This window comes from Eublepharis macularius, chromosome 4 (genome assembly GCF_028583425.1).
Source record: "Eublepharis macularius isolate TG4126 chromosome 4, MPM_Emac_v1.0, whole genome shotgun sequence".
Lineage (NCBI taxonomy): Eukaryota > Metazoa > Chordata > Lepidosauria > Squamata > Eublepharidae > Eublepharis > Eublepharis macularius.
The window spans coordinates 28,321,247-28,347,769 of NC_072793.1; the positions used below are offsets into that span (position 1 = coordinate 28,321,247).

The 26,523-nt window shown below is 45.0% G+C and overlaps 1 protein-coding gene across 1 annotated transcript in view; it reads right to left on the reverse strand.

The window, feature by feature from the left end:
* CCDC57 (coiled-coil domain containing 57) overlaps positions 1–26,523 on the reverse strand; it is a 78,868-nt gene that overhangs the window by 21,086 nt on the left and 31,259 nt on the right. The window contains exons 13-18 of the mRNA XM_054978784.1: positions 17,000–17,219; positions 14,758–14,846; positions 7,158–7,386; positions 5,004–5,140; positions 3,843–3,962; positions 3,417–3,639 (exon numbers count right to left, since the gene is read on the reverse strand). Coding sequence (XP_054834759.1) covers positions 3,417–3,639; positions 3,843–3,962; positions 5,004–5,140; positions 7,158–7,386; positions 14,758–14,846; positions 17,000–17,219 — 1,018 coding nt within the window. The remainder of the gene's footprint in view (positions 1–3,416; positions 3,640–3,842; positions 3,963–5,003; positions 5,141–7,157; positions 7,387–14,757; positions 14,847–16,999; positions 17,220–26,523) is intronic.

Sequence of the window (26,523 nt, forward strand, 5' to 3'; positions counted from 1 at the left end):
AATGCCCAATAGAGCTTGAGGTAGGTAGGTGGTTTGCCCCTTGAAACAGCTGCCACAAGAGGGAGTAGAGGATAAGCTGCAAGCCTTCCTGCACTGTGGGCCAAGGATGGATATAAAGGGCCCATCCTCTCCCAACAACTTCCTACCCTTCTCCTCTGCCTCTGCACTCTCCATCCAGTACCTGGGAGGTTGTAATGAGGAGAGCAAGTTGGCCACAGAGAATAAAGAAAATCACCACCATGGCAACCATCCTTGAAAAGAGCAAGCTGGCTACAGTGAGATGGAAGCAATTTTACTCCCTTTCTCCCCAGCCAGCATGCTCTCCTCTGGGCACCTTGGCAATCTCACTGTCTTGCCTGAGCTGTACCTCATGCTCAGGAGAGAGAGAGAGAAGGCAGAGAGGGAAGTTCTTCCCCTCACTTCAGATACACAAGGGCTGCCTAAGATTTCAGCCCTAGTGGGGAGACACAACCCTACATGTTCAGATGTACTTTGGTAATTTAAAAGGTTATCACTGTATATTTAAAATTAACAGTTATATTGTTTTATGCATACATATATGGAGTGGAGCACATGGCATGCAACAGTCATATGGCTCTTTTAGTCAATATAAACGTAAGCAGTGGTACTCATTCTGTGAACCACAGAGTGAATACCACTGCTTAGCCCAATTGGATGTTGACTCTTTGTTTCACAGGCAAACAAGATGATATGTTAACTTTCAGCACATTCAAGCCTATCCACAGGTTCAAGAAATAATCTATAGACAGAGAACTAACAAAAGGTATTTTAGGGTCAGAGCTGGAAGTAGGCAGGCAGTCTATCTAACCTATACAAATCTTACCTTTCCTGGATGACAATATTCCCAAAACAGAGTTGAGGAAAATCATCACATGTCACATGCAATAGATCAGAACACAGAAGTACCATACCATGAGATGCTACTGCCCCTTTTAAATTCTGGCTCTCACAAGAGATCTTTACTAGCCAACGTCAAGGTTAAACTATTCATATAAGGATAAGAATCCATTTTTTCAGATTAGTAAATAATTTATTAGACATGACAATGCCATAGGTGTGAGCAAGAGTTCCTCAAAAATATAAAAGTCCTAAGCCCCATATATCTTAACTGGAATAGCCCAGATAAGCCTGATCTCATCAGATCTTGGACACTAAGCAGGGTCGGCCTTGGTAATAACTGGATTGAAGACCTCTGGCGAAGACCAGGATTGCAGAGGCAAGCAATGGTAAACCATCTCTGTTAATCTCTTGTCATGAAAACCCCATCAGGGGTCACCATAAATCAGCTATGACTTGACAGCACTCTCCACCACCCTATATGTTCACTTAATGCAGAGGTATTTAATCCATGGCTCACAGAGAGCCGTATTTGCAATTAGTGTCAACTCAAAGAATGACATGACTGTTGTATGTCCTGTGTGCCACCCCAAACACATACATACATACAATATAAGACAAAGCTACTAAATATTAACTGTATAACTATAACCCTTTTAAATTACCAGAGTACCTATGAGCATATAGGGTTGTCTCTCCCCACCAGTGTTGAAACTTAGCCAGCCCTTGTGTTATCTGGAGTGAGGCGAAGGGCTTGAAAGTCAGGCTTATGACGCAGGACGTTGTGCAAGCTTTCACGTTCTCCAGCACTCTTTAGTAGGCTGGATGTGAAAAAAACTAAAATAAATGGACCCTTGAAATTGAACTCTAGCCGTGCAGGAGATGGGATGGTCAGACTTCTCCTGTGCTAAGTTTTCTACTCGCAAGGAGTTTTGTTTTATGAGTTAGCATTTAACAGTGGTATGCCCCACCTCAATTCAGTTATATATGTTGATCCAGCCTCCTGCACAGAACCCCTACAGCCTTAATATAATCATCATGGACAAGTTGTGTTGCATTTTAAAAAAGAAACTGTTAGTTTTATCTTAGGACCATACTAATGATGAAATTATCCCAGTTCCTAAGGAGCTCGTCCTACCTTCCCTCTTCATCTCCCAGGACTGGGTCAGATTGCTTGAGAAGCCACCAAATTTGATACCACTCTCCCAGCCAAAGAACAACATTAGTGTCCTCTTATGCATGTACATTCAAAAGTATATCCCATTTTGTTCAAAGTCCTCCCCCCGCTGTTTCAAAATTTTTGAAAATTTTTCATCTATAGTAGGGCTCAGAGTGTGATTACTGAAAAGCTCCAAATATAACTTCTCTCATAATCAATCTGCATGTCTAGGACAAAACAGAGTATCTTCACTGTAAGCAGCAGGAATTTTTGTTCTAGTAGACTTTGGACATCTGCAGCATTGACAGCCTGTGGTCCTATTTGGGGGTGGAAGTTTGCAGTCCTAGATTAGGAAACCTGTGTCCTTGTAAGGCTGCCAGTTGAAAGCATGAAACATTAGGAAAGTTGCTGTGACATCTACATCTGCAAACACAGTTCTTGCTTTATCAATAGGTTCTTGACCTGTAATATGTCTGCTATGCCTATGATCATAAATGAATTCTGAACCAGTGACAAACTACCACTAGCAGCACATCTACAACCCACAGAGTCATCTCCCTTGCTGTGACATGTGTCCGTGTACAACAATGCTGCCATATGCTTGCTAATACAAGGATAGAGTAGTAATACACTTTCTATTTTCAAAGCAAATATTAACTAACGGATCACAGTCCTTGGGCTACTCTGGGCAGATTTATTACATTGTCTGGCGGATTCATATTTCAAAACACTGGCATCCGCAGGGACAAAATTAAAAGAAAAGCAATTTTTTAAAGCTAATACTGAGATGAAAAATGGATCCAAGGGAAGCTTGCTTTGACCAAACATTTTCAGCACGGAATCTTAAGAAGAGGGAAACTGAACTAAAATGCCTGTGTTCTGATCTTTGTTTTTCTGTTGATGGGCTTCAGTAGACCCTGCAGAGGATGCTGGGATATCTTCTCTATGGTATATAGTTCATATGTGGTTGTGGTCAGGCCTGTTAGGCCTCACAGTTACTCCATGTGAACTGAAAATGCACCATAGAACACATGCAAATTATAGGAAAAAGATAAATTGTGGGGGCAAGCCATCTTTCAGGAAAAATTGTCTGCCATTATTGGTTGCCTTAATGAAAAACTCATAGCTAACTTTCCAGAAACCTCAGGGCCCCTTGAAACACAGCAAAAGATATTGCTGAATTTGGGTAAGTAGTGGACAGTAGCATCTATACACATTGATTAATGAGTGTGTAGTCCTCACTCAGCTGAAAACTGGTAAATAAAGAGCAGGAAAATGGTTGATGGCTTCACAAGTAAGGCAGGAGCATTTCAAAGCATACAGGAAGTAGTGTGTAGTAAAATTGCTACTGTGTCTGACAGCAAAATTAAATAGTCACCTCTTTCTGTATCATACTTACCTTGGTCGTTGTTGCTTTGTGGACTGAGAATAGAAGGGCTTGATCCCATCTCTAGAATCTGCCAAACATCCTGCAGGGAACTTTGTGTACCAGTTGATGACAACTGGCCTTGCTGGGATGGGTTGGGACTTCCTTTTCTAAGCTGATGATCCTGATGGGGTACTAAGATTTCATTCTTTTTAAGTCCCGCAGTGTCATTTCTGACAAATGATTCTGACTGAACCTGTGAAAATGAGAGGATGTCCTTAGTTCTGTCCAACATTTTGCATTAATGGCACATAGAGATGGGCGGGAGAGGTGTCATAAGCCAGGAACGGTTCTAGCACATGAACTTGTGTATAACATGGTGCAGAACCCCCAAGACACTGCCACGGCAAGCAATAAAAATAGTGGGAAGAAATTGAAAATTCTAAACCTCTACTGTACCTGTTTCACTGGGAGTTCTGCTCCATCGCTACAGTTACTGCTGCCTGGGACATTTTTATCATTAAATTTCTCAACAAGACATTTTCCTGAGTTATGTTTTCGCTGTGCATACTGTAACTCCTGCCATGAAAAGGAAAATATATACACTGGAAATATATACACATACATACTTGTTAATAAAAAGAACAAATCATCATACAAAACTATCCCCTGCCCTAGTCAAAAGTGTCTTCCTAACATTCTCTCCTAAACTCCAATCAATGCATTACTCTTAAAGACTGCAGTTCTCCCATCCAGTTATGCCTGCTTAAGTTCATTAACTTCAGTGAGTCTAAACACATGCAGCTAACTTATTGAATAATCACAGACTAGTATTGTTCACGGCAACCTAAATTCCCTTAATTTAGGGGGGGGGAGCTAGAAATGATCAGGTAATAGGTGATGTGACAGACCTCCCACCAGAGACTCTGGAGAGCCACTGCAGTGTGGGCAGACAACAATGACCTTGATGGATCAAGGGTCTGATTCAGTAGAGGCAGTGTTGTGAGTTAATTCACCATGTAAATGCAACCCAGTTCTTTTAGAAATCTTTCAGTAAGATACTAATTGTAATAATATGAGACTAAAGACTTTTACTGAACTATACTGAAAAAGCAAGATTCATCTGTTCCATAAAAGCAACAGATAACTGTCTCATGAACTCTTAATAGGCCTAGTCCAAAATTCTAAAAGGCCTAATCCTAGTCCAAATCAGCGTATCAAATCCTACCATTCTTGGGCTACAAATGCACTTGTACTTTCTTAAAAAAAAAAAGAAACAAAGAGGAGAAGTGCAACCTTCACATTGAAGTAACACTGAACTGTACATAACCAACTCTCTTACTTTGCATCTGACCAATTAGTGTAATATGGACACAGGCACAACAAAAGAAGAGCATGCTGAGTGCATGTTCCTTTCCACTATCCAACCAAGATTCTGGCTTTTGTACAGCATGCACACAATGCCACTGTGACCAGGACAGAGAATATCTGGCATTCTCAGGCATCTGCTCTCAGTGCCAGATGTGACTGCAATATTCAGCAGCTCTGTCCATACAGAAAGCACATGACCGTATAACTGTTCTAAAATGTGCTCATGTTACACAGAAAATAATTCATTACCTGCATTGTAAGTTGGTACTGCAAATGTTCTAAAGCTAAAAGGCGGTGTTTAGTCTCTCTGGCAAGTTGTCTCGGATGGAGGGCACCAAGGAAAATATGTCCTTGAGTCTGTTTTGAGCTCTTGGAATCTTCAGATCCTACACAGATGAGAAAATTAATATGATGGCATTTTTTACTTTTATCTTGAAGCAAAATTTTGCCTTCTATTCTTGACTAGGGGTGTGTGATTTGGGTTTCCGATTTGCGCCGTTGCTCCAGCTGACTGGCAGGCTCCATGGGTCAGCTGGAACAAGGGCAGGGATTTAAACTTTAAAGCGCCCTTGTGCCACTTGCAAGAGGTGCAGGGGGCACTTTAAAGTCTGCATCATTGCTCCAGCTGATTGGTGGGCTCCGCCAGCCACCCGGAACAAAGGAAGGGGGTTTAAACTCGTCCCCTGTTGCTAGCGTGGGGCCATGAGACAGGCAAAGAAAAAACAGGGGGCCCCCTGGACTGACCCCCATCCATCCCCCCACCTCGCTCCCGACCAGACAAGGGCACCATGGAGTGGGGTTGGGTGGGGTGCTTGCAAGTGGCATAGGGTGCTTTAAGTTTGTGTCATTGCTCCAGATGACTGGCAGAGCCTGCCTGCCAGCTGGAGCAAGAGTGGGGGGGGGTTTAAACTTTAAAGTGCCCCCATGCCGCTTCTAAGTGGCGCAGGGGGCACTTTAAGTTTGGCCCTTATTAATCGAAGCGGGTTAATAAGCGATTTCCGAACCGGCTTGCCACTTGGGAAATTGCTTATTTCCAACTCTTTTTCCCAATTTTTTTTTGTTGCACACTCCTGCTCTTGACTGTTCAAAATGAATTACACAGTATAGCTAGATCTTAGGGTATAAGGTTAAAGAGTTGCATAGGAACTGTTGTGCAAGCAATAACCTTTACTTACAGCGCAATCCTGAGGGGGGTGCCAAAAGTGCCCTGGGAGCTGACTAGGAAGGAGTTATGCCGTGTAACTCCCTACACTGGTGCAGCAGCCCGGTGCAACTCCTCCCAGTTATTTCGCCAGTGCCCAGTCACAGTGAATGGGTGCTGGTGTAACTGGGGTGTAAGTCCCCACGCTGGCAGGCCAGGGAGTTGGGTGCGACTTAGTTGGCTCCCTAAGCTGTTTTGGGCGTGAGAATGCCCCCAGCAGCAGTGTAAAGTTACACCACAAAAACTGACAGCATAGCCCATAGGCGCCCACTGTATGGGAAAAGTCAACCCCCCCACACACACCTGGCCCCACCCAAGCGGCTTGGCAGAGCATAGGATACTGACTACCCGTGATAATCAATCCGCTTTTGCCCCTGCGGCTACCCCGGCTCACTTGTTCACACTGGGCTCCTCTTTCCCCTCACCTGTGCCCTCCCCAACACCAGCCTCGGCGGTTGAGGCTTGCTGGGGGGGAGGGGCGCAGGCCTTGTCCATGAGCCAGCACAGCCCATGCCTTCCACAGAGGCAGTCACGCAGGGAATCACACTCAACGGAGCTGGTTTTGGAGTGGGGGCTTCCAGCAGCCCATGTCAGGGCTCCATTCAGATTACCTTAGCCAGGCTCCCCTCTCGAGCAGAGGAGAGAGCACAGCTGCAGGCCGTGGTGACTGGGTGGCATGGCGGTCTCAATATTGTACTGCCCACTACTTTGTCTAAAGAAGCTGAGTCACAGAAATGAAATCTCTTACAAAGCATCTATTTTGGCCTCAAGTTTGTTATACAATAATGTCATTCTACATTGTTTCTCATTTCCAGGGGGGAAAATCCCAACAAGTGCTTATTTCAGAAGGCCTTATAAATACTTTATAAGTACATAAAGGACCTTTTTGCTATTATGCAACGTTCAGTTGCCACCTTGACCTCATAGTGTCAGTACTAAAGATTTCTATAGCCAAGAGAGAGGAACAAATACTTTGTTCATGTTTTATCCCACCATCTCCAATGTTTGGAGCAATTGTGCTCTTAATCACTAGAACTTCATTCTCAGATTAAAACTGGAGACCTCTTAATCTTAGCAAGGAGCCTACAGCCAACACTTCAATTTTCTAAAGCACCATCCATCTCAAGAGGCTAAATTCTCCCCCACTCCCAATGCTTTATCCTCCCTATTCAAATCAAAATCTTCCTGCCCAGTAATTTTACCTTCCTTTGATATTGCTCCAATTTCTGCTCTCAGTCTGTTTACCATCTCAAGTAGTTGTTGCTTTTCTCTACTCAGATTAGAGATCTTTTTCACAGCTTCCTTCAGTTTCCTCTGCATTCCTTGAGCATAGTTTCCTGTATGTTGGTGGGGCCCATCGCCTGCCTCCATGCCGAAAAACGATGGTTTGAGATGTACAGAATCATCCTTTAGTCTTCTAGTCACTGCCTTCTAGAAGAATACAGGTATAATGATTTCTCTGAATCAAAGTTAATAAAGGAATATGTTTGGTAAGGAACATATTTCATGGTCCTAAAACTTGGGAGACCCACACTCAAATCATCACTATGCCACGAAATCATTGAGTGACCTTGGGCCAGTCACTCTTTGAGCCTTGTCTTCCTCACAAGGTTGTTGTAAAGATAAAATGGAGGAGACACAAAATCTGCTAGACACTGCCAAAGTATGAAGCATGGCACACAAGCATACTCTGAAAGTGGTATAAAAGTGGCTTGAAATAGTGAGTTGCCATTGCTGGAAGCTGTAATGATCTTTGAGGAGAGGTCTCTGTGTCTCCTATTGAGAGAAGTGGGGGAAGGGATGCAAGAGGAGAGAAAATGAGGTCTCGATATACCACCAAACCCTGATTCTGCTGCCCTCCGAAACAGTGAATGGGCATTAAATTTCATCTGAGCCAGAAGACTCTGGCTAGCAATGCATAAGTTAACAATGGAGGAAACTACTGATAAACTCTGTTTTTGCCTCAGTGGTGGCTTTGCATTTCAGAGCATGTACAGAAGAAACCCCAGTAGCCAGGAAATTTAAAAAGGGAAAATTTATTCAGATGATAAAAAGAGGAGAATGCAATGGGGACTGAGATGGGTATTTTTAATTGAGGGATACAAATTCTTATGCAAAGATAGAAAATATTAAAACCAGTTCTTTACCTAGTTATATTTTCATCAGTAACCTGATTCTCTGTACAGATCCAGAGGAGTTAGCTGTGTTAGTCTGTAGTAGCAAAATAGTAAAGAGTCCAGTAGCACCTTTAAGAATAACCAACTTTACTGTAGCATAAGCAGTTCTCGAAAGCTTATGCTACAGTAATGCATGCATACATCTGACGAAGAGAACTGTGGTTCTCGAAAGCTTATGCTACAGTAAAGTTGGTTAGTCTTAAAGGTGCTACTGGACTCTTTACTATTCTGATTCTCTGTAATTTCCCACTGGGGTGTAGCCCATGACTGAACTAAGCTGCACCTCAGAAAATGGAAAAAAACACACCAAAGGATGCTCTTTTAAAATACTGTTGCAGTTCTGGCTGATATTACCCCCATTTTACACTCATAATCGTATAACCCCTTATCTGTGTAGTGGGAGCTACTGTAAAATATACCTTTTAAAAGGAAGTAATGAATCAGGGGGTCATCTGGGTCATCTCTGCACTTCCTATGGTGTTCTTTGGTCTACTGGCTGTACCACTGGGTTTTATGGCCTTGGGTTTCACAAAGACACAGGAAAGGAAATATTTGGGGGAGCATTTGGCTACATTATCTTTAAATCATCACAAATGCACCCATCACTCAGGGTCTCTTGGATGCTGGGAGGAAATGTTATTATGGATACCATGCAGTGGCAATGGGAAATAATGTCCAGCAAACATCGCACAAGAAGTGGTTGCAATCTACACCCAAATCTCATGTCTAGTCACTGATTGACATGAAGAAACCAGCACTGGAATGAGTATCACATTCAGGAGGTAATACTAACCATTCCACATTAATTCAGCCAAATCTCTCACAGCATCTCTCACTTTGGCCATTGCTCTCACTTTCTTTATTTCATTATTAAAGCCTTTTTCTTGTTTTAAGTTAAAATTAGTTTTATACAAACCTGTCATTTATCATTTTAAATTCAACCTTCCATTATAGTTTCTTGTGCTGAAATTTGGGTGGGGTTTTTTTTTCTGATCTTGAACAATCAAGGCTGCAAGATCTCATGTTGAAGTTTTAACATCCCTCCACCTTTTCTTTAGCACATTGCATCAAAATTAGTACTGTATATGTCTAAGTATAGTACAGAAATGCTCAGCTTGCAGGTATGTTTACTGAGTATGATTAAAATTACAACAAAACTAAGTCTAAAATTCCATGCAAATATAGGAAATAAATAAAATAATACTAGGACTACAAAAGAGGAAGTGAAATGAAAAAAAATACTTGGATTCAAATCTAGCACCCATACCTTTACAGCTTGAAGGTTATGCTAGTTTAATAAGCTACATATGGTATTGCACTTAGAGCCTCTTCAAAAGTTCTGCTGGTGCAAAATAACATGGTATCCCCTTGGTTGGGATAGATTGCTGAAATCCCATTACAACAGTATTGTAAGTGGAGATGGGAACCACAAAAAAACGAACCATGAGGTTCGTGGTTCATGGGTTTTCATGAACCAGGAACCACGATCTGACACGAACTGGGGCAAGTTTATGAACCAGTTTGTGGGGGTTAAATGCCCCTTTCCAGCAGCTTAGCAGTGGCAGGGCGCTTTAAACTATCAGCAGGCAGGCGGCAGGGGGGATCCCCCCCTCACCGCCTGCCAGCTGATAGTTTAAAGGGACCTGCTGCTTGCAAGTGGCAGGGCCCTTTAAACTGTTCAAACCCCAGCCCGCCCACAGCCCCAGCCCCACAATTACCTTGCCCCGCAAGCCCAGAGTGTCCTCCCCCACCTCCTGCAAGGGGCGGGAAGGCAGGTTTTGGCCTCTTCCGCTGCTGTGTGGGCCCGCAGGGCGGCAGAGGAGGCAAAAACGGCCCCTCAAATGGCTGCTACTGCAACCCAAACGAACCATTAGAGCAATTCATGGAAGTTTGTGGAAACGAGCTTCCACGAACCACTGGTTCGTGAACTACAAACCGGCCTGATCCGTGCGTTTTTTTGGGTCGTAATTCGATTTGTGCCCATCTCTAATTGTAAGCTATAGTGCTAGTCTCTCATTGCATTTCAGGGACAAAATTCAAGGTTCTGGCTCTAACCGGTGTGTGTGTTATGTGCCATCAAGTCGCCTCCAACCTATGGTGACTAGGGGTATGCAGGGCCAGGTTGATTCAGGTTTCCCTGAAAATTCCTGGAAAATTCAGGAATACTGAATTCAGGAATTCAGGAAGTGGAAAGCCACTTCAGAATTATGGTATTTTACTCGCTTCGGTATGCTCCGTAAATATTCGGAGCATACTGAAGCGACTCCCCCACCCCCACCTCCCCCTCGGGGCAACCCCTCCATACCCACCCACCGCCGGGCAACCCCTCCACTCCCCACCCACTTACCTTGCACTGGAGGGAGTAGTGGTGGGCTGTGGCAGCCGTGGCATCGCTCGGTAGCGGTGCTCAACGGTGGCAGCAGCTGCGCACAGCAGGGGCCTGGAGCCAGCTGGCTCCTCTGCCACCACACCACCTCCTGCCGCACCGCCTCCTCTTCCCCTCCACAGCCCTGTGGGCAGCGGGGACGGCCAGAGCCACCATAAGTGGCTCAGATCCTGCAAACTGGAGGACATGGCTTCTTTTCTTGAGTCAAGCCATCTTGTTTAAGGTCTTTCTCTTTTCCTACTGCTACTTTCCCTAGCATTATTGATTTTTCCAGAGAATCTTGTCTTCTCATCATGTGACCAAAGTACAGTAGCCTTAGATTTGTCATTTTAGCTTCTAGGGAGAATTCAGGCTTGATTTGATGTAGTAGCCCCAAAAAATCCTAAATACGTTATGTTTGGTGGCCTGCACTGTGACCTCCTAGAACAGCTGAGAATGGGAGATAATAATAATTGTACAAATTCATCAGCTTTGCACACTGAGGAGAGGCACAAGTGCTTTTTTGGTGGCTTCTCTTTAAAGTTCCCTTCCAGGGAGTTTCAAAGTGATGCAAGGCCTCATTGAGATCGCTTTTGGCAGTCAAGGTTAACTTGCAACTGTTCAAGTTTAAAACAGTATTTTGTATTTAGCGGCATTTAAATAAAACCAGCCACTGAACAAGGACTTATTACTAAAAATGTCCAATGGTGGAAAACACTGGTTTTCAACTATAATGAAGCTAGATAAAACTTTTTTCCACTTAGCTTGTATAATTGCAAATTTAGTATAATACAGTAACAGATATATGCTGCTGATATATTTAAATTGGCCAGGCCCAATTAAACCAAGTTTTTTATGCTTCTAGGTCATTCCATTCCATTAGATTGGAATAAATGTGTCATCATAAATCACACACAACACAGAAAGGTAGAGTCACAATGCCCCCTAGAGGAGATCCAATGCTCAGTATGTTAGGCTTTTAACAGAAATTAAGATATTATTGTCTATAGAAAATTAAGTTTTGAAATACATACTGGCTTAATTTCTGAACATACAAACAGAGAGAGGCACGGAACAAATCCACAACAAACTGTATATACCACCGTGCCCGACTAACTATATACAATATTGCAGTAATTATTTAGAGTCCTCAAAGTCAATTTGAAAGAGCTTTTAAATACCATTCAAAAGTACAAATGGCAATATCACACTCTTCTGTACATACATATGCTGATTTCATTCCAATATTCAACTGTGTCATTCATATGTAGTCAATAATATTCCTTATATCCAAGCATTATTTCCTATTGCACATGCCACTGAGAAATTTCAATATAATAAATTCAAGAAGTGTAACTGCTGACGGGATCGCCAGCAAGAGGTGCCCGTTCCGGATTCCCCTTTCTCAAAGCAGTTACTTCTATAAAATACAAACGTGAAATATACAAAGTCATTTAGCATGCCCATTCCTACAACAATCATAAAACATTCAGTTGGATATTTATACTCACAAATACCAATTTGATAGATGATAATTCTCAAAAATTACTGTAAGGCAGAAACATATCATATTCCTGTGTTATCTTCCCTACTCTTGTTAAAAAACATTTTTTTATAAAAATACATACATTGTAATAGCAATTCTCATACTTACAATCACCAAGTCAAAAAGCTTTTTATGTGAAAGGGAAAAGCAATAGTCCGCTTAGTGGCGTTAGCAATTCAATCTCACGACACACAGCTGTTAAGTATTACATCAATTTCTGAGGCTGCGGCGAAATGCAACAACAATGCAAGATTTCCACGCGCATTCGGTACGGCTAGAGAAGCAACTTACAGAGAAGAGGTACCCAGCCAAGGTGATTGGTCTGGGTAAAAATAGAGCTATACGGAGGAATAGACAGGAGGTTTTAAAGGGCATTGGAAGGGTACAGAAAGATAGATTCTGTTTTGCTTTGGATTACACACCATTGACGAAACAGATTAGAAGTATAATTTGGAAATACTGGCCCTTAGTGGACAACTAGCCAGGTTGTAAGGACAAACCCCTCATTGCCCTTTGTAGGACACAGAGTATTAGGGATAAATTAGTGCACACGGATATGACAGGGAGAACTGCGAGTAGAGGATTACCGAAGGGGCATTACAAATGTGGCAGGTGCAATATGTGTGACTTTGTGATGTCACCACATCAAATGAAAGATCTGGGATTATATTGGAGGGAGTTCTCAAATTGTAACAGCCAAAACATGGTATACTTAATAATGTGCCCTTGTAAGAAAATGTATGTGGGATGTACAGGACATGCTATAAAGATAAGGATCCAGGAACATCGATCTAGATTACGGAGGAACGTGGAGGATGCACCGTTGGTTATGCATTTCAAGGACATGGGACACAGTGAAAATGATTTTGTCTATACCGTACTGTATGTGAGTCATCACAAGGATCTGGCCATGTCGCAACGGGACGTACTTCAGCAGGAGGCATGGTGGACGTTTAAATTGGGTACGATGGAACCAAAGGGTCTGAATAATTCATTTGACCTAGCAGCATTCTTATGAGACACTTTAGGAGCACTAGCACTTTAAAAGTTGTGAGAGTTTTCGATGTACCCTTAATTGATGTAATACTTAACAGCTGTGTGTCGTGAGATTGAATTGCTAACGCCACTAAGCGGACTATTGCTTTGCATTTTGCACGTAAAAAGCTTTTTGACTTGGTGATTGTAAGTATGAGAATTGCTATTACAATGTATGTATGTTTATTAAAAAATGTTTTTTAACAAGAGTAGGGAAGATAACACAGGAATATGATATGTTTCTGCCTTACAGTAATTTTTGAGAATTATCATCTATCAAATTGGTATTTGTGAGTATAAATATCCAACTGAATGTTTTATGATTGTTGTAGGAATGGGCATGCTAAATGACTTTGTATATTTCACGTTTGTATTTTATAGGAGTAACTGCTTTGAGAAAGGGGAATCCGGAACGGGCACCTCTTGCTGGCGATCCCATCAGCAGTTACACTTCTTGAATTTATTATATTGAAATTTCTCAGTGGCATGTGCAATAGGAAATAATGCTTGGATATAAGGAATATTATTGACTACATATGAATGACACAGTTGAATATTGGAATGAAATCAGCATATGTATGTACAGAAGAGTGTGATATTGCCATTTGTACTTCTGAATGGTATTTAAAAGCTCTTTCAAATTGACTTTGAGGACTCTAAATAATTACTGCAATATTGTATATAGTTAGTCGGGCACGGTGGTATATACAGTTTGTTGTTAATTTCTGAACAGACAAAACCTTCAGTTGTATTCTGCCAGCTTTTCTGCTAATAAAAGGGGGAGGAAAGTGTTCAAAAAGGCTATGCTGGAGATTTCTGGTTCCACAAGGGGGCTGCAGTGGGAGAGGGACTCTGGCAAGATCCATCGGAAAGGCTGATAGTAGACAGCCCTTGTAATGATTTCAAGAAATAGTTGCATGTGTCTTTAAATGCTTGGTTTGAGCTAGGTGAAGAGTGGCGGTGAGAGGGATGAGTGAGTGATTTGATTGGTTGATGACTGAGAGTGGGTGGAGTGAATGCAGTTTGAGACTGACAGTAGAGAGAGAAAGGTTTTGAGAGAGAAGAAAGCAGGCTAGCTGTGTGCTGCCTGAGTATATTGAAATATTTATGAAATATAACCTGTGTGGAACCTGAACTGAGCATGTTTGTGAAAGGACACTCAGTCAGGGAAAGAGAGGCCAGCTGTGTGCTGCCTGAGGAGTTTTCTGTGAGAGAAATATAGAGCCTAGAGAAAGAGGCTAACTGTGTGTGAAGCCTTACAAGAGATCTGTGTAAATGAGTTTAAATGAAGTAACATTAAGAACTAAGAACTACTTTTATGAAACCAATACGCTTCTTGAAAAATAAACATTTATTTTGTTTTGTTATATCCCAGAGTAGCTGTCATTGCTATATCCCATTCCTATCCTCAGGGCCGCATAGAACCACGAAGAAGCCTGACGCTTAGGAACGTTACCAAAGGGAAAACTTAATTAAAACATATTGGAATATAATATTCCTGGTGGCAGCTAACTACCTAGAGGGTGTAAGGGGAAGATTAAAAGAAAAATCTACCCCCCAAAAGTAAAGGTCATAACAGCCCTCTTGTCTCAAACATTCAGTGGCCTTTATAAGTCTGTTCTACTGCTGAATTGTCTTCTATAATCGTAACAGTACTAAGTATCTCAGATTTTCCGTACCACCTGTGTTCCTGTCAAATCCACATGTAGAGCTCTGGCTTCCTGCTTTTTCAAAGAAGCTCCAGCAATTTCATCTGGATGTAATGTACCTGGAAAGGCAAGAAGCAAGTAAGCTAGATATCACTCTGAGCGAGTGTTTTGTGTACTTTTTTAGAAGTAGGTAAGGTTCACACTAATGATTTTTGAGCACCCACACAGAAGCTTGATTAATATAAAACATGCTAGCATATTATTTCTGAAAGCAAACGCAGATACAAGACGAGAGAATTGGAGGTTTAAAGCTAAATCTGCTCTATGCCAAACTCAGGGTTGGTTACTTCAAACATGAATTTCCTGCAAAGGAATGCACACGGATAGATCAGAGTCTGGGGGATGGGCGGCCACCTCACCTATACCTTGGGTGAACACACACTCCAGGCAGGGCAGGTGCCTCTGTATGGATACCGTGATCGCGGGAATCTTTGTTCTCTGTGCACCCACTCTCTGGAGGGGAGGGGAGTGGCACTAACAGATAGCGGCAGCAGGAGCAGCAATCACAGCCCACGGATTGGCTGTGCCTTTGCCTGCCATTCATGGGGCTGTGAACAGCAGCTGCCTTGCCATTGGGGGATGCTGCTGGGGTTTCCAGGGAAACAAGAGAGCATGCTCTCCTTGCCATGGCTTCAATGGGCTCAGCCACCAAGGTAGCTTGCTTGCAAAAATCCTTAGGAAATGAATGAGCAGCGCCATGGATCCACGGGCGGGTGTATGACAGCAGCAAGGGAGGGCTTAGGATTGCATTGAAAGTAAGACTAAAATCTGCATAATTTAACGCAAATATATACATGTTACACATATATACAAGAAGGGGAAAAATGGGAACGATATCAATGTTTCTATAGTATGTATTGTAAATGGATTTCTTTTTTACATTTAGTTTTTTTTAAAAGCTGATTTTCAAACTGTGACTTCCAGAGACTAACATAGATTCAACAAGTTATGCTGAAAGGAGAGCGTTACTTCCCGGCCATATTGCAGCAGTAGTGTTTGCTTATTTAATGATTTAAAACATTTAGAAAGTTGCCTTTTCCCCAGAAAACAGCAGTCCTGGGAAGGGTAACAATAACAAAACCAATGCATCAGAAAAACATCTTTAAAAAACTACACAACAGCCAGCAATAACAAATTATAAAGCAAATTTTTAAAGAGTTGCTCTTGAAAGGCAGAGTTTAAAACACTCATTCTACAAACCAGGGACGATTCCGCACGGCTTACCTGAAGCCGAGACGTTGCGGAACATGCTGGAAAAAATGCGGAAGATCGCGAGAAAACGCGATCTTCCGCTTTTTTTCTGGCATGTTCCGCAACATCCCGGCTACAGGTAAGCCGTGCGGAATCGGCCCAGAAGTCCTTCTAAAAAGTCTTGCATCTCCTCCAAAACTGCAGAAGTGATATGCATCACCTAATATTCTAAGGAAAATTGTTCATAGTATCACAGCAAATACCAAAAAAGGATGCAAACTGGCAGTCATAGTTTGTACCCTCACAAGAACTGGAAGAAACAGAAGGTGAATGACACTGCAGCATGGGCTCATACCTAAGACATATTGCTTCCAAGGAGGAGGGAACAGCCATGAAAGACAGGGGTTCATAGGCATTCAACAGGCTGACTGAAATTTGTAATATAATTGTACAGGAACTAAAAGCCACTTTAGGTTAATTTATCTAAGGCAACTATGGGACGATTACATTTTCAATATAACTTTTAATTGCAATCTCCTACAAGCTTACTCCAGGCTAAGTTGAATCGACTTAGATGAAAGTAAACCTGCATAGGGTTGTACTGCTAAACTCTTAAGAGTAACAATCCAATATAGAAAGAAATATTCTGCTACATATACTGTTTGAGTAATACATTTATTTTGTCTGTACTGATCTTGTCTTTCAGAGCAGTTCCCATCTGTTCAAGTTTAGCTACATGTTATCTATCATGAGATCAAGATTACTTTTTACTATGGTTCAAATGCTCTTGGGGACTGTATTATGGCATGATGAGAGTCAATTGCTTATATACGGGAACACTCCAGAATATATATATATTGTATATATATATTTGTTATTTTAAGTAAAACTAGTACAAAAAGAAAATCTATTGTTTGAATAGCATTCTTATAACTATTGAGAAACATGTATTGAAAAAGAAATGTTAAGAGGGCATATAAAGATTGCTACACAGTAAACTTAACCCAGCCCTCTTCATTACCAGGAGTGAATGAAACTGCAGTAGTATCAGCAGACCTAGATGTATCCTCTGTTTTCATTTTGGTGTGGTCTGAAGAAGATTCTTGAACATTAAGGGTCTCCATTTCTCTCCTCATTTCTGCAATCACAGCCCGCAAGTTATCATTCTGTTCCTGCAACCTTTGAACCTCAGGAGACAGAAAACCTACTTTACAGTCTCCTACATTTTCCGGCAGGGTAACCTAAAATTTAACAGACAAACAATTATAGCTCCAAAAGAAAATGTAAGACAGAAAGCTCTATGGACGAGATTAGTGATTTTTTTCCATATAAGACAAACTGCTCTATTTTTAAAAAATCATTTTAATGATATGCCACAAATCATTCAGAAAAATTCAGAAACATAAGAGCTGAAAGGGTGCTCTGGCCAGATGTGGAACAATGTGTAGCTTAATTTGAATGTGCTTCATGACAACAGCCTCACAGGGTCAGTCAAGGGTATTGATTGTGATACTAAGTATATGACTGAGGGAAAAGAACCGGAAAGGTCAACAATGGATGTAAAAAAAAAATTTCCTCAACCATATATGGGGGGAGGGGTGCTGAAATATGTATTTTAAAATTGAAAACACACATTCAACTTCAACTGTACATTAATGAATCCAGCAGCCCCTAGCTTTGGAGAGAGATATTCGAAAAAATGCGATCAGAACATTTTTCCCAGATCGGAAGGCAAATATACAACTCATATATTTTCAAAGTGTATCAACGCTAACTTCTATACCATATTTTAGAGGTTAATTTATTATTTTGACTTATGCAAGGAGCAATAATAGTTGGCCTGGAACCTATCTCACCTCTCAATGTGTTCACTCAGTGATTCTGTATGTTTTACACATACATGAGGCCTGAGGTTCAATTCCTGGCATTTCCAATAAAACACAATCTCTGGAAGACTGGGACAGATTTCCGCCTGACACCTTAGGAAGTTGCTGCCAGCCAGAACAGACAGTTCCAAATTAGATGGACCAATGACATTTCAGTACAAGGCAATGTCATGATCAATGCATGAAAAACTATTTCTTGAAGCGCCTCTTTATCAAATCAAGATATTTATGGTTTATGTCCAGAAACTATAATTACAGTAAACAGGGATCTCAATTAACTGATCCTCTTTAATACATTCTAAAATTACCCTTTTCTGAGTATAACAAAGTTCCAGTCACATATTATGGGGAAGACCTGCATGATCAACAACCATAAATTGCTATCCGCCAGGTTTTTGCATGTTTATGAAAAGCATGTACTAATTAACTATAATTTCTTATGATACATTTTTATGCATTAATTAACGTATCTTGCCAGTTTAAAACAGAAAAAATATTTTTAACCTTCAGTAGTGTGTCAATTTTTTAAATAGCTTGTAACATTCTCTTTATCTAAAAGTTCTGTGATCTAGTTTAAGAAAATATTCAATCTGATTGTCTTCCAGAAGAGATTTCCCAGGAACATATACTTTTCTGGAGCAACAAGCAAGTAGGCAACCACTAGAGCGCAGCATAAGATATCTTAAATGTCAACATTCAAAACAATCTCTTGCAATACATCTTTGCCACTGTGTGTGAAAACAGCCATTATCACCAAAAGGCCACAGCAACAAAATACCAGATCAATTATCAGGAGCAACCTGTCTGGATTCAGAAATGTTTTAACATTTCTCACCGATTCACACAATAAGGAGAAAAACAGGGTTTCTCACCTGTAACTGTTGATCGTCGAGTCTCTTCTGTGCAGACACACATTGGGACTGCGCAGGCGCAGGCCAGCCGCGGAAAAGATTTTTCTAGCTCTAAGAGATGTGAGGGGGACGTTCGGATCCACCGCGCATGCGCGCCGGTGTTCCCGCCAATTTTGAATGCATATATATCCGAACGTCCCCGGCATTCCCTCAGTTCAACTGAGCCGCCGGAGAAACAATGGAAGAAACCAAGCACTCACAGCGGGGCAGGCGGGAGGGAATGTGTGTCTGCACAGAAGAGACTCGACGATCAACAGTTACAGGTGAGAAACCCTGTTTATCGTCTTCGTCCTTCTGTGCAGCCCCACATTGGGAGAGTAACTAGCATCTCACCAATGGGGGCGGGTGTGAGTGTCTACTTGAACAAGGACTGCAGGACAGCTGTGCCCACAGCCGAGTCACGTCGTGCATGCACATCCACAGAATAGTGCTTGATGAAAGTGTCTGCAGTGGACCATGTCGCAGCTTGGCAGACGTCCCGGAGCGGCACTCCTCGCAGGAAGGCAGCAGAAGCAGCTTGCGCTCGAGTGGAATGAGCGGTAACCAACAAGGGACACTGGACTCCAGCATGCTGATAGCAAAGTTTAATCGTAGACACAATCCAGCGAGAGATGGACTGGGCAGAAGCAGGTGAGCCCTTGCGAGGGCCAGAGTAACACACAAACAGGGCAGGAGACTTCCTGAAACATTTGGTGCGGTGCAAATAAAACAATAAAGCACGCTTTACATCCAATGTGTGTAGTGCTCGTTCCCCTGGGGATGAAGGTGTTGGAAAAAAGGAAGGGAGGAACACCTTTTGCTGTAGGTGAAACCTTGAGACTACCTTGGGCAGAAACTCCATGCTAGTGTGGAGCATGACAGTACCAGGGAAAAACTGCAGGAAGGGAGGGTCACACCGCAGGGCAGACAGCTCCCCAACACGCCTAGAGGACGTGATTGCTACCAGGAAAGCCACCTTCTGAGTGAGCAAAGGTAGGGGACAAGAAGATAGAGGCTCAAAGGGCTGGAGCATCAGCCGGGAGAGAACCAGGGAGAGACTCCATTGCGGAATGGGATGGGCCCTAGGAGGGAAGGTCTTGAACAGGCCCTTCAGGAACTGCTTGGAAAGCCAGTGAGTAAAAACTGTCTTCCCATCAATCTGCTCATGGAAGGCAGAGATTGCAGCCATGTGGACCTTAACACTGGAAAACGCAAGGCCCTGGGAGCAGAGTTCCAGGAGGTAGTCCAGGATGACAGGAAGCGGGCAACTAAAGGGAGAAACTCCCTTCAGGGCCAACCACCGGGAAAAACGCGACCACTTCCTCTGATAGGACAACCTGGTGGACGGTTTCCGGGCATTCAAGATCACCCCAAGCACTCCAGAAGAGAGGCTCACTCCCGGGTGCCCAGAAGCCAGGCAGTCAGATTCAGTACAGCCACATCGTGATGCCACACCCCGTCCCTGGCTAAGAGGTCCGGGGCGTGAGGCAGGGGGAGGCATCGCCCCTGGGACAGGGAAAGTAAAAGGGGGAACCAATCCTGGCGAGGCCACCGAGGGGCAACGAGGATACAGTGGGTTCGGAAGGCCCTGACCCTGGAAAGAACCTTGTACAGGAGCGGGAAGGGCGGGAAGGCATAAAAGAGCCCTGGGGACCAAGGTATTTGGAAGGCATCCCCTAGGGAGTGGCGGCCAATGCCGGCCCGGGAGCAGAACAGCGGGGCCTGTTTGTTGCGGGCAGTGGCGAAGAGGTCGACCAACGGCGTGCCCCATGTGCGGAAAACCTGGTCGAGGTAAACCCTGTTTAGGGACCACTCGTGCTGAGGCAGAAACACCCTGCTCAGCGCATCCGCCGAGGTGTTGAGATCCCCGGCAATGTGCACGGCTCTGGGAAGGACGTTGTTGACCATGGCCCAATTCCATAGAGTCGTTGCCTCCTTGCAGAGCTTGAGCGAGACCGTCCCTCCCTGCTTGTTGAGGTAGTAGCAGGCCGTGGTATTGTCCGACAGGACCTGAACCCTCCTGTTCCGAATGGCATCTGCAAAAGAAGCGAGGGAGTAACGGATCGCCCTAAGCTCAAGAAGGTTGATATGCATGGATGCCTCAGATGGGGACCAGATGCCCTGAGCCGAAAGCTGTCCACAGCGCCCCCCCCATCCCAAGTTGGAGGCATCGGTAAAACCGTGACCTCAGCTAGGAAGGGGCCGAAAGGACAACCTTCAGACAGGTTCCCAGGGACAGTCCACCAGGCCAGAGAGCGCAGCACCACCCTGGGGATGGAAAACCTCTGGTGCTGACCCATGGTGAGGGGGTTGTACCTCCGGACAAACCAGTTTTGCAGAGGCCTCATACGCAGGCGCGCAAAGAAAACCACCCCCGTGGTGGAGGCCATAAGGCCCAACAGAGTCTGAACCAAAAGGGCAGTCTGATACCGGCAATGCATAAAATGCCGGGCCAAAGCGGAAAGCCTGGCCAACCGGTCTGGGGGCAGGTAGGCTCTACCCAGCAGGGAATTGAAATGGACCCCAATAAACCTAATGGCCATGCCTGGGGTCAGGATAGACTTATCCCCATTAACCACCAAGCCCAGCCTAGCCAGCACGGACAAAGTGAGGGCAATATGGGCCTGGAGAGAGTCAGGCGAGGGTCCCACCAGGAGCCAGTCATCCAGGTACGGGTAGATAAAGCAACCCTGGGACCGCAGGTATGCCACTACGGTGGCCATGCACTTTGTGAACACTCTGGGTGCAGAGGCTAGCCCGAAGGGCAACACTGTATATTCATACACAGAATTCCCATACACAAACCGCAGGTATTTCCTGTGGCCCTCAAATATAGAAATGTGGAAGTAGGCATCCTTCAGGTCTAGAATGGCCAGCCAGACGCCCACTTCCAGGAGTTCCATGACTCGCGCCAGGGTCAGCATGCGAAACTTCTCAGCCTTCAAATAACCATTGAGGCCTCGAAGGTCTAAGATAGGCCGGGAACCTCCACCCTTCTTATCCACAAGGAAGTATCTGGAATAAAATCCCCATGGGGAAGTAGAGACATTGACCACCCGGACAGCACCTTTGGTAACCAACTCCATAACATTATTGTGTAACACAACATCACAACATGGAGAACAACGGGGAGGGAGAGAGAGAGGGGGTGCATCCGTAAACATTAACTTGTAACCATGGGCCACAATGGACAGGACCCAAGCGTCAGAAGTAACACGCTGCCAACAGGGCAAAAAAGGTCGAAGCGTGTCCAGAAACTGGGCAGCAGAGGAAGCACCCTCGGAGGCCAACGGGGGAGCGTTCAGGCACAGTCAGAAGACCGAGGGCTTCTGCGCCGAGGTCGAAGGCTTGGGTGAAGAGGGCTGTTGCCTGCCCTTGGACCGGCCGGAGCGCCTGGAAGGGTGACGCTGCTGGGCAGAGTAGGATCGGTGACCGTAGGATTGGCCCGAGAAGAAGCGCCCTTGACGCTGCTGGTAAGGCTGGTAAGGGGTCTGGTAGGATCGGAACCGACCATAGCGATACCTCGGACCCGAAGACTGGACTGAGGGGGCGACCCCGAGGGACTTGGCCGTTTGCTGATTCTTCTTCATCAGGGAGAGGGACTCATCCGTCTTCTCCGAGAAGAGCTGGGGCCCCTCGAACGGGAAGTCCTCCACCTTCGCCTTCTTCTCTGGAGGCAGGGCCGTGGACCGGAGCCAGGCGTGCCGACGCAGGACCACCGAAGTTGCCATCGCTCGCGCTGCAGAGTCGGCGGCGTCCTTGCCAGCTGTCATTTGCTGTTTTGACAGCTTCACGGCCTCGGCTTGGAGGGCCTTAACCAGGTGGCGGCGATCCTCCGGGAGGTCGGAGAGGTAAGAGGACAGCCTCTTCCACAGGAATAGATTATAGGATCCCATTATGGCCTGGAAGTTGGCAATACGGAATCCCAGAGACGCGGATGAGTAGAGTTTCCTGCCCACGCCATCCAGCTTTCTGCCTTCTCGGTCCGCCGGGGCCGACGAGGAACCGGAACGGAACCGAGCCTGACCCTCCTCAGCCACGATCGACGAGGGTTTCGGGTGATTGAAGAGGTACGGGCAATCATCTTGCTTTAAACGGTAGTACCGTTCCACCTTCTTTGCCGTCGCGGACAGGGACGCCGGCGTCTGCCAGAGCGCGAGAGCGTTATCAACAAAATCCTCCACAGGGGGAAACGCCACCGACGCGGGGGACCCGGAATACAGCGCCTCCAGCAGCTTACTCTTGGGCTTGGAGGTCGTGGAGGAGACGTCTATCTCCAGCGCGGCGGCCATCCGCACCATTTGTTCGGAGAATAGCCTGTAATCGTCATTCGGGGACGATGAGCGGGGCCCACCCACGGTATCATCCGGGGAAGGATCCGAGGCCGCGTCTGAAGAGCACTCCGACGGTGACGCCAGACCTTCGTCATCCTCGGAATCCGAAAACTCCGGCGAGGTTTGCGTCGGAACCGAAGACCGGTGAGCGGTCGGGGCCGATGGATAAGTTGCAGGAACCGGCGGTCGCAGAGGCAAGCCCGGAGGTGGAGGAGCGGGTGCTGGGAGCCCGACTGGCTGAGCCGGAACGGAGACCATCGGAACCGACGGATGTTGCAGGAAGGGCAGCGACTGCTGGAACCACGCCACAAAATCCTGCCAGGAGGTCATGTTCCCAACCCCCGCGACCGGCTGGCAAGGGGGCAGAGAAGCAGGCACCGGGGCAGGCCAGCGAAGAGGCATCGGAACCGACGAGGTAGACGGCAGTGGAACGGAGGCCTCTGAAGGCGCCGGGGCGGACGGCAGGGAGCGCTCAAAAGATTGGAACGGTTCCGGGAAAGGCGGAAACGGCATAAATTCCTCGGGAACCGACGGAGGAGGCGTGCAAGGAGGCGACGGGGTGTGGAGACTCACCACATCGTCGGGTATCAGGACTGGTTCGGCCGGAGAACCAGGCAGCACAGTCGGAGCTGGGGACAATGCACGGCCCTTGGCCCTCGACTTCGCCTTGGCCTTCTTGGACGGGGGCTCCGAAACAGCCTCCGGAACCGAAGGCTTGGAGGAGGACTTCGGCTTGGGCGCGGAACGCTTCTTGGCCTTCCGGCTCGAAGGACGATCCCCGGAACCGGAATCAGGTCGGGCCTCCGGAACGGGTTGCCCCGTCGGTTCCGAGGGGAGCGGCTCTGGCGACTTACGAGACGGCGCCGGTGACGGAGCGGCGGAGCGCGGCCTATCTCCCGAAGAGCCCGATGGCTTGGGGGGGAGAAGGTTGGCATCCCACAAGAAGGCACGGAGCCTGGCCTTCCGATCACTCCTTGCCTTCGGAGTGAAGGACATACAAATGGAGCAGCGCTCGACAACATGCCCCTCGCCCAGGCAGATGAGGCAGAGCTCATGGCCGTCCGAATGGGTCATCTTAGTGCCGCATTTATGACACTTTTTAAACAAAGATGTCTGCGACATAATGAACGGTATCTCCCGACAGATGACAAGGGGAAAATACCGACCAGCAGAAGAAACGATCCAAAACTCCGAAGAGACGCTGGAAACGAACGCTAGACAATAAGAACCTTTTCGACGGCGGCGAAAAAGGAACTGAGGGAATGCCGGGGACGTTCGGATATATATGCATTCAAAATTGGCGGGAACACCGGCGCGCATGCGCGGTGGATCCGAACGTCCCCCTCACATCTCTTAGAGCTAGAAAAATCTTTTCCGCGGCTGGCCTGCGCCTGCGCAGTCCCAATGTGGGGCTGCACAGAAGGACGAAGACGATTAATTTAAATCTTAACAGGGTTTGGTATTTCATATGGCACTACTGTTGGCAATGCAGAGCTGTGCTGAGGATTTAAATGGGCTTTGGTTATTATGGTTAGACTTTTATGTTCTCCTGAGCTGTATTTAGCAAGTCACAAGTGCTGGGAAGCGAACAAACCTACCAGAGTAACATTCACAGTGAGTACATCTTAGATGAATAATTCAGTCTTCAAAAAGTACATGGCTATTGCCTCAGTAACAATACACCATAAAGGCATTACAAATGGCTAGAAACATTTAGATAAGATACAGATGACTTCCGGTCCTCCAGATCAAAGCCTGCAGATTCACACCAAATTGCAGAGAGCAGCACTACCAAAGGGCTCACGTACTATAGCAAGGCGAAGCATTCTGTATGTGTTCTCCAGGGCTCACTCCCTGTTATTTCTTTACGGGTATAGTGCTATGCTAGAAGGAAACCTTCTTAGCAGGTCAGTACAGATCTTCCCAGGATGTCCCTGAGTGGCAGTGCTGGCAGCCTTCACCAGGTTCCTTCCAGAGAACCCTTCCTCTAAGGAGGTTTCCCAGCACTTTCGTTCTGCTACACTATTGTATACTGTCCCACGGGGGACGGAAATTTATTTTGTTTTCTGGATAATTCCTTTTTTTTTTTAAGTATCTCTTAGATTTTCTGCAGCCTACTTTCTTTACTGTGTTTGGTGCAACCGCACTGAAAGCAAAAAGCGTTCTCTTTCAACTAACTGCAGTGCAATCCGGTACATTATTTAAAAAGGGAGTCTTGCAGACACTTTTCAGGCTACTTTCTATTTCTGATCGTACATGAACTGCGCTAGAGCCATTTACCACAGTCTTCAAGGGCAGAAGGCGGGAAGAATGACTCTGCAAAGAATTAAAAGCTACTCTCTTCAGGCTGAGTCAGGAAACACGGCATCTTTCAAAGTCAGCCACAATACCACACTGATGCAAGCTCAAAAGTAAGAGATACTGGAAATAAGCCAGGAAGAAGGATCACAATCACCTGTCCACACAATTACCCACCAAGAGATCCCCTAACAATGACATTAAACGGCCATCGATAATGGTCTTCTCTAGTTATACAAAACAATGAATACAAAAAGAGACCCCTATCTTTCTCATTCATCTTTATCCAGGGGAAGAGATTACAAGACATTTGTGTGCCCTAGATTATAAGGGCAGTCAAGCTTCTCTCCAAGACCGTCTGTGGTTGGGCATATTGATAACAGAAACCTGCATAATGAGACTGACTTCCAGCAGCAGGGCCAAAGGAAAATGGTTACTGTTGTAGCATAGTGGTTAACCAGCTCTCTGCTGGTTTGAAATTGAATCTCACTACTACCATGAGCTCAGCAGGTGGCCTTGGGTATGCCACTCCTCTCAGCCCCAGCTCCCCAGCTGTATTGTGGGGATAATAACACTGACTTTGTTCACCACTCTGAGTGGGGCGCTCATCTGTCTAGAAGAGTGATATATAAGCAGCTATTATTATTATTTAACAGGCCACAAAAACATTAACATTACATTAACTACAACAGAATACTGTTGTTTTCAAAACTGTTGGGACGAGAGGATAAACAGTTGGAAAATAAACATCATTATCTTATTTCTATATATGACCACGGCAGCTAGGCTTTTATATGAGCAAAAATGTGAAAGTACAGTATTTCCTTCTATTGAGCACTGGATTGTAAAGATGACAGAGTTAGCGGAGATGGCTAAATTTACAGCTCTGATCAGAGATAAAACATTGACTGCTTTTATGCTTAACTGGAAACCCCTTATTGACTTTCTGTGTGAGACAAGGAAAAATGAACTGATGATCTGTGGTTTTGATTTTTAAGAAGATACAGTTGGAAAAAATAAATAAAAGGGGGGCATTATTGAAAACGTAAATTTCGGAGCTAATTAAAACTAAAAGTATGATGTTTGTTAGAATAGGTGTTGTAGAGAAAAATGGAAAACGAAATGTATTATTTTTCT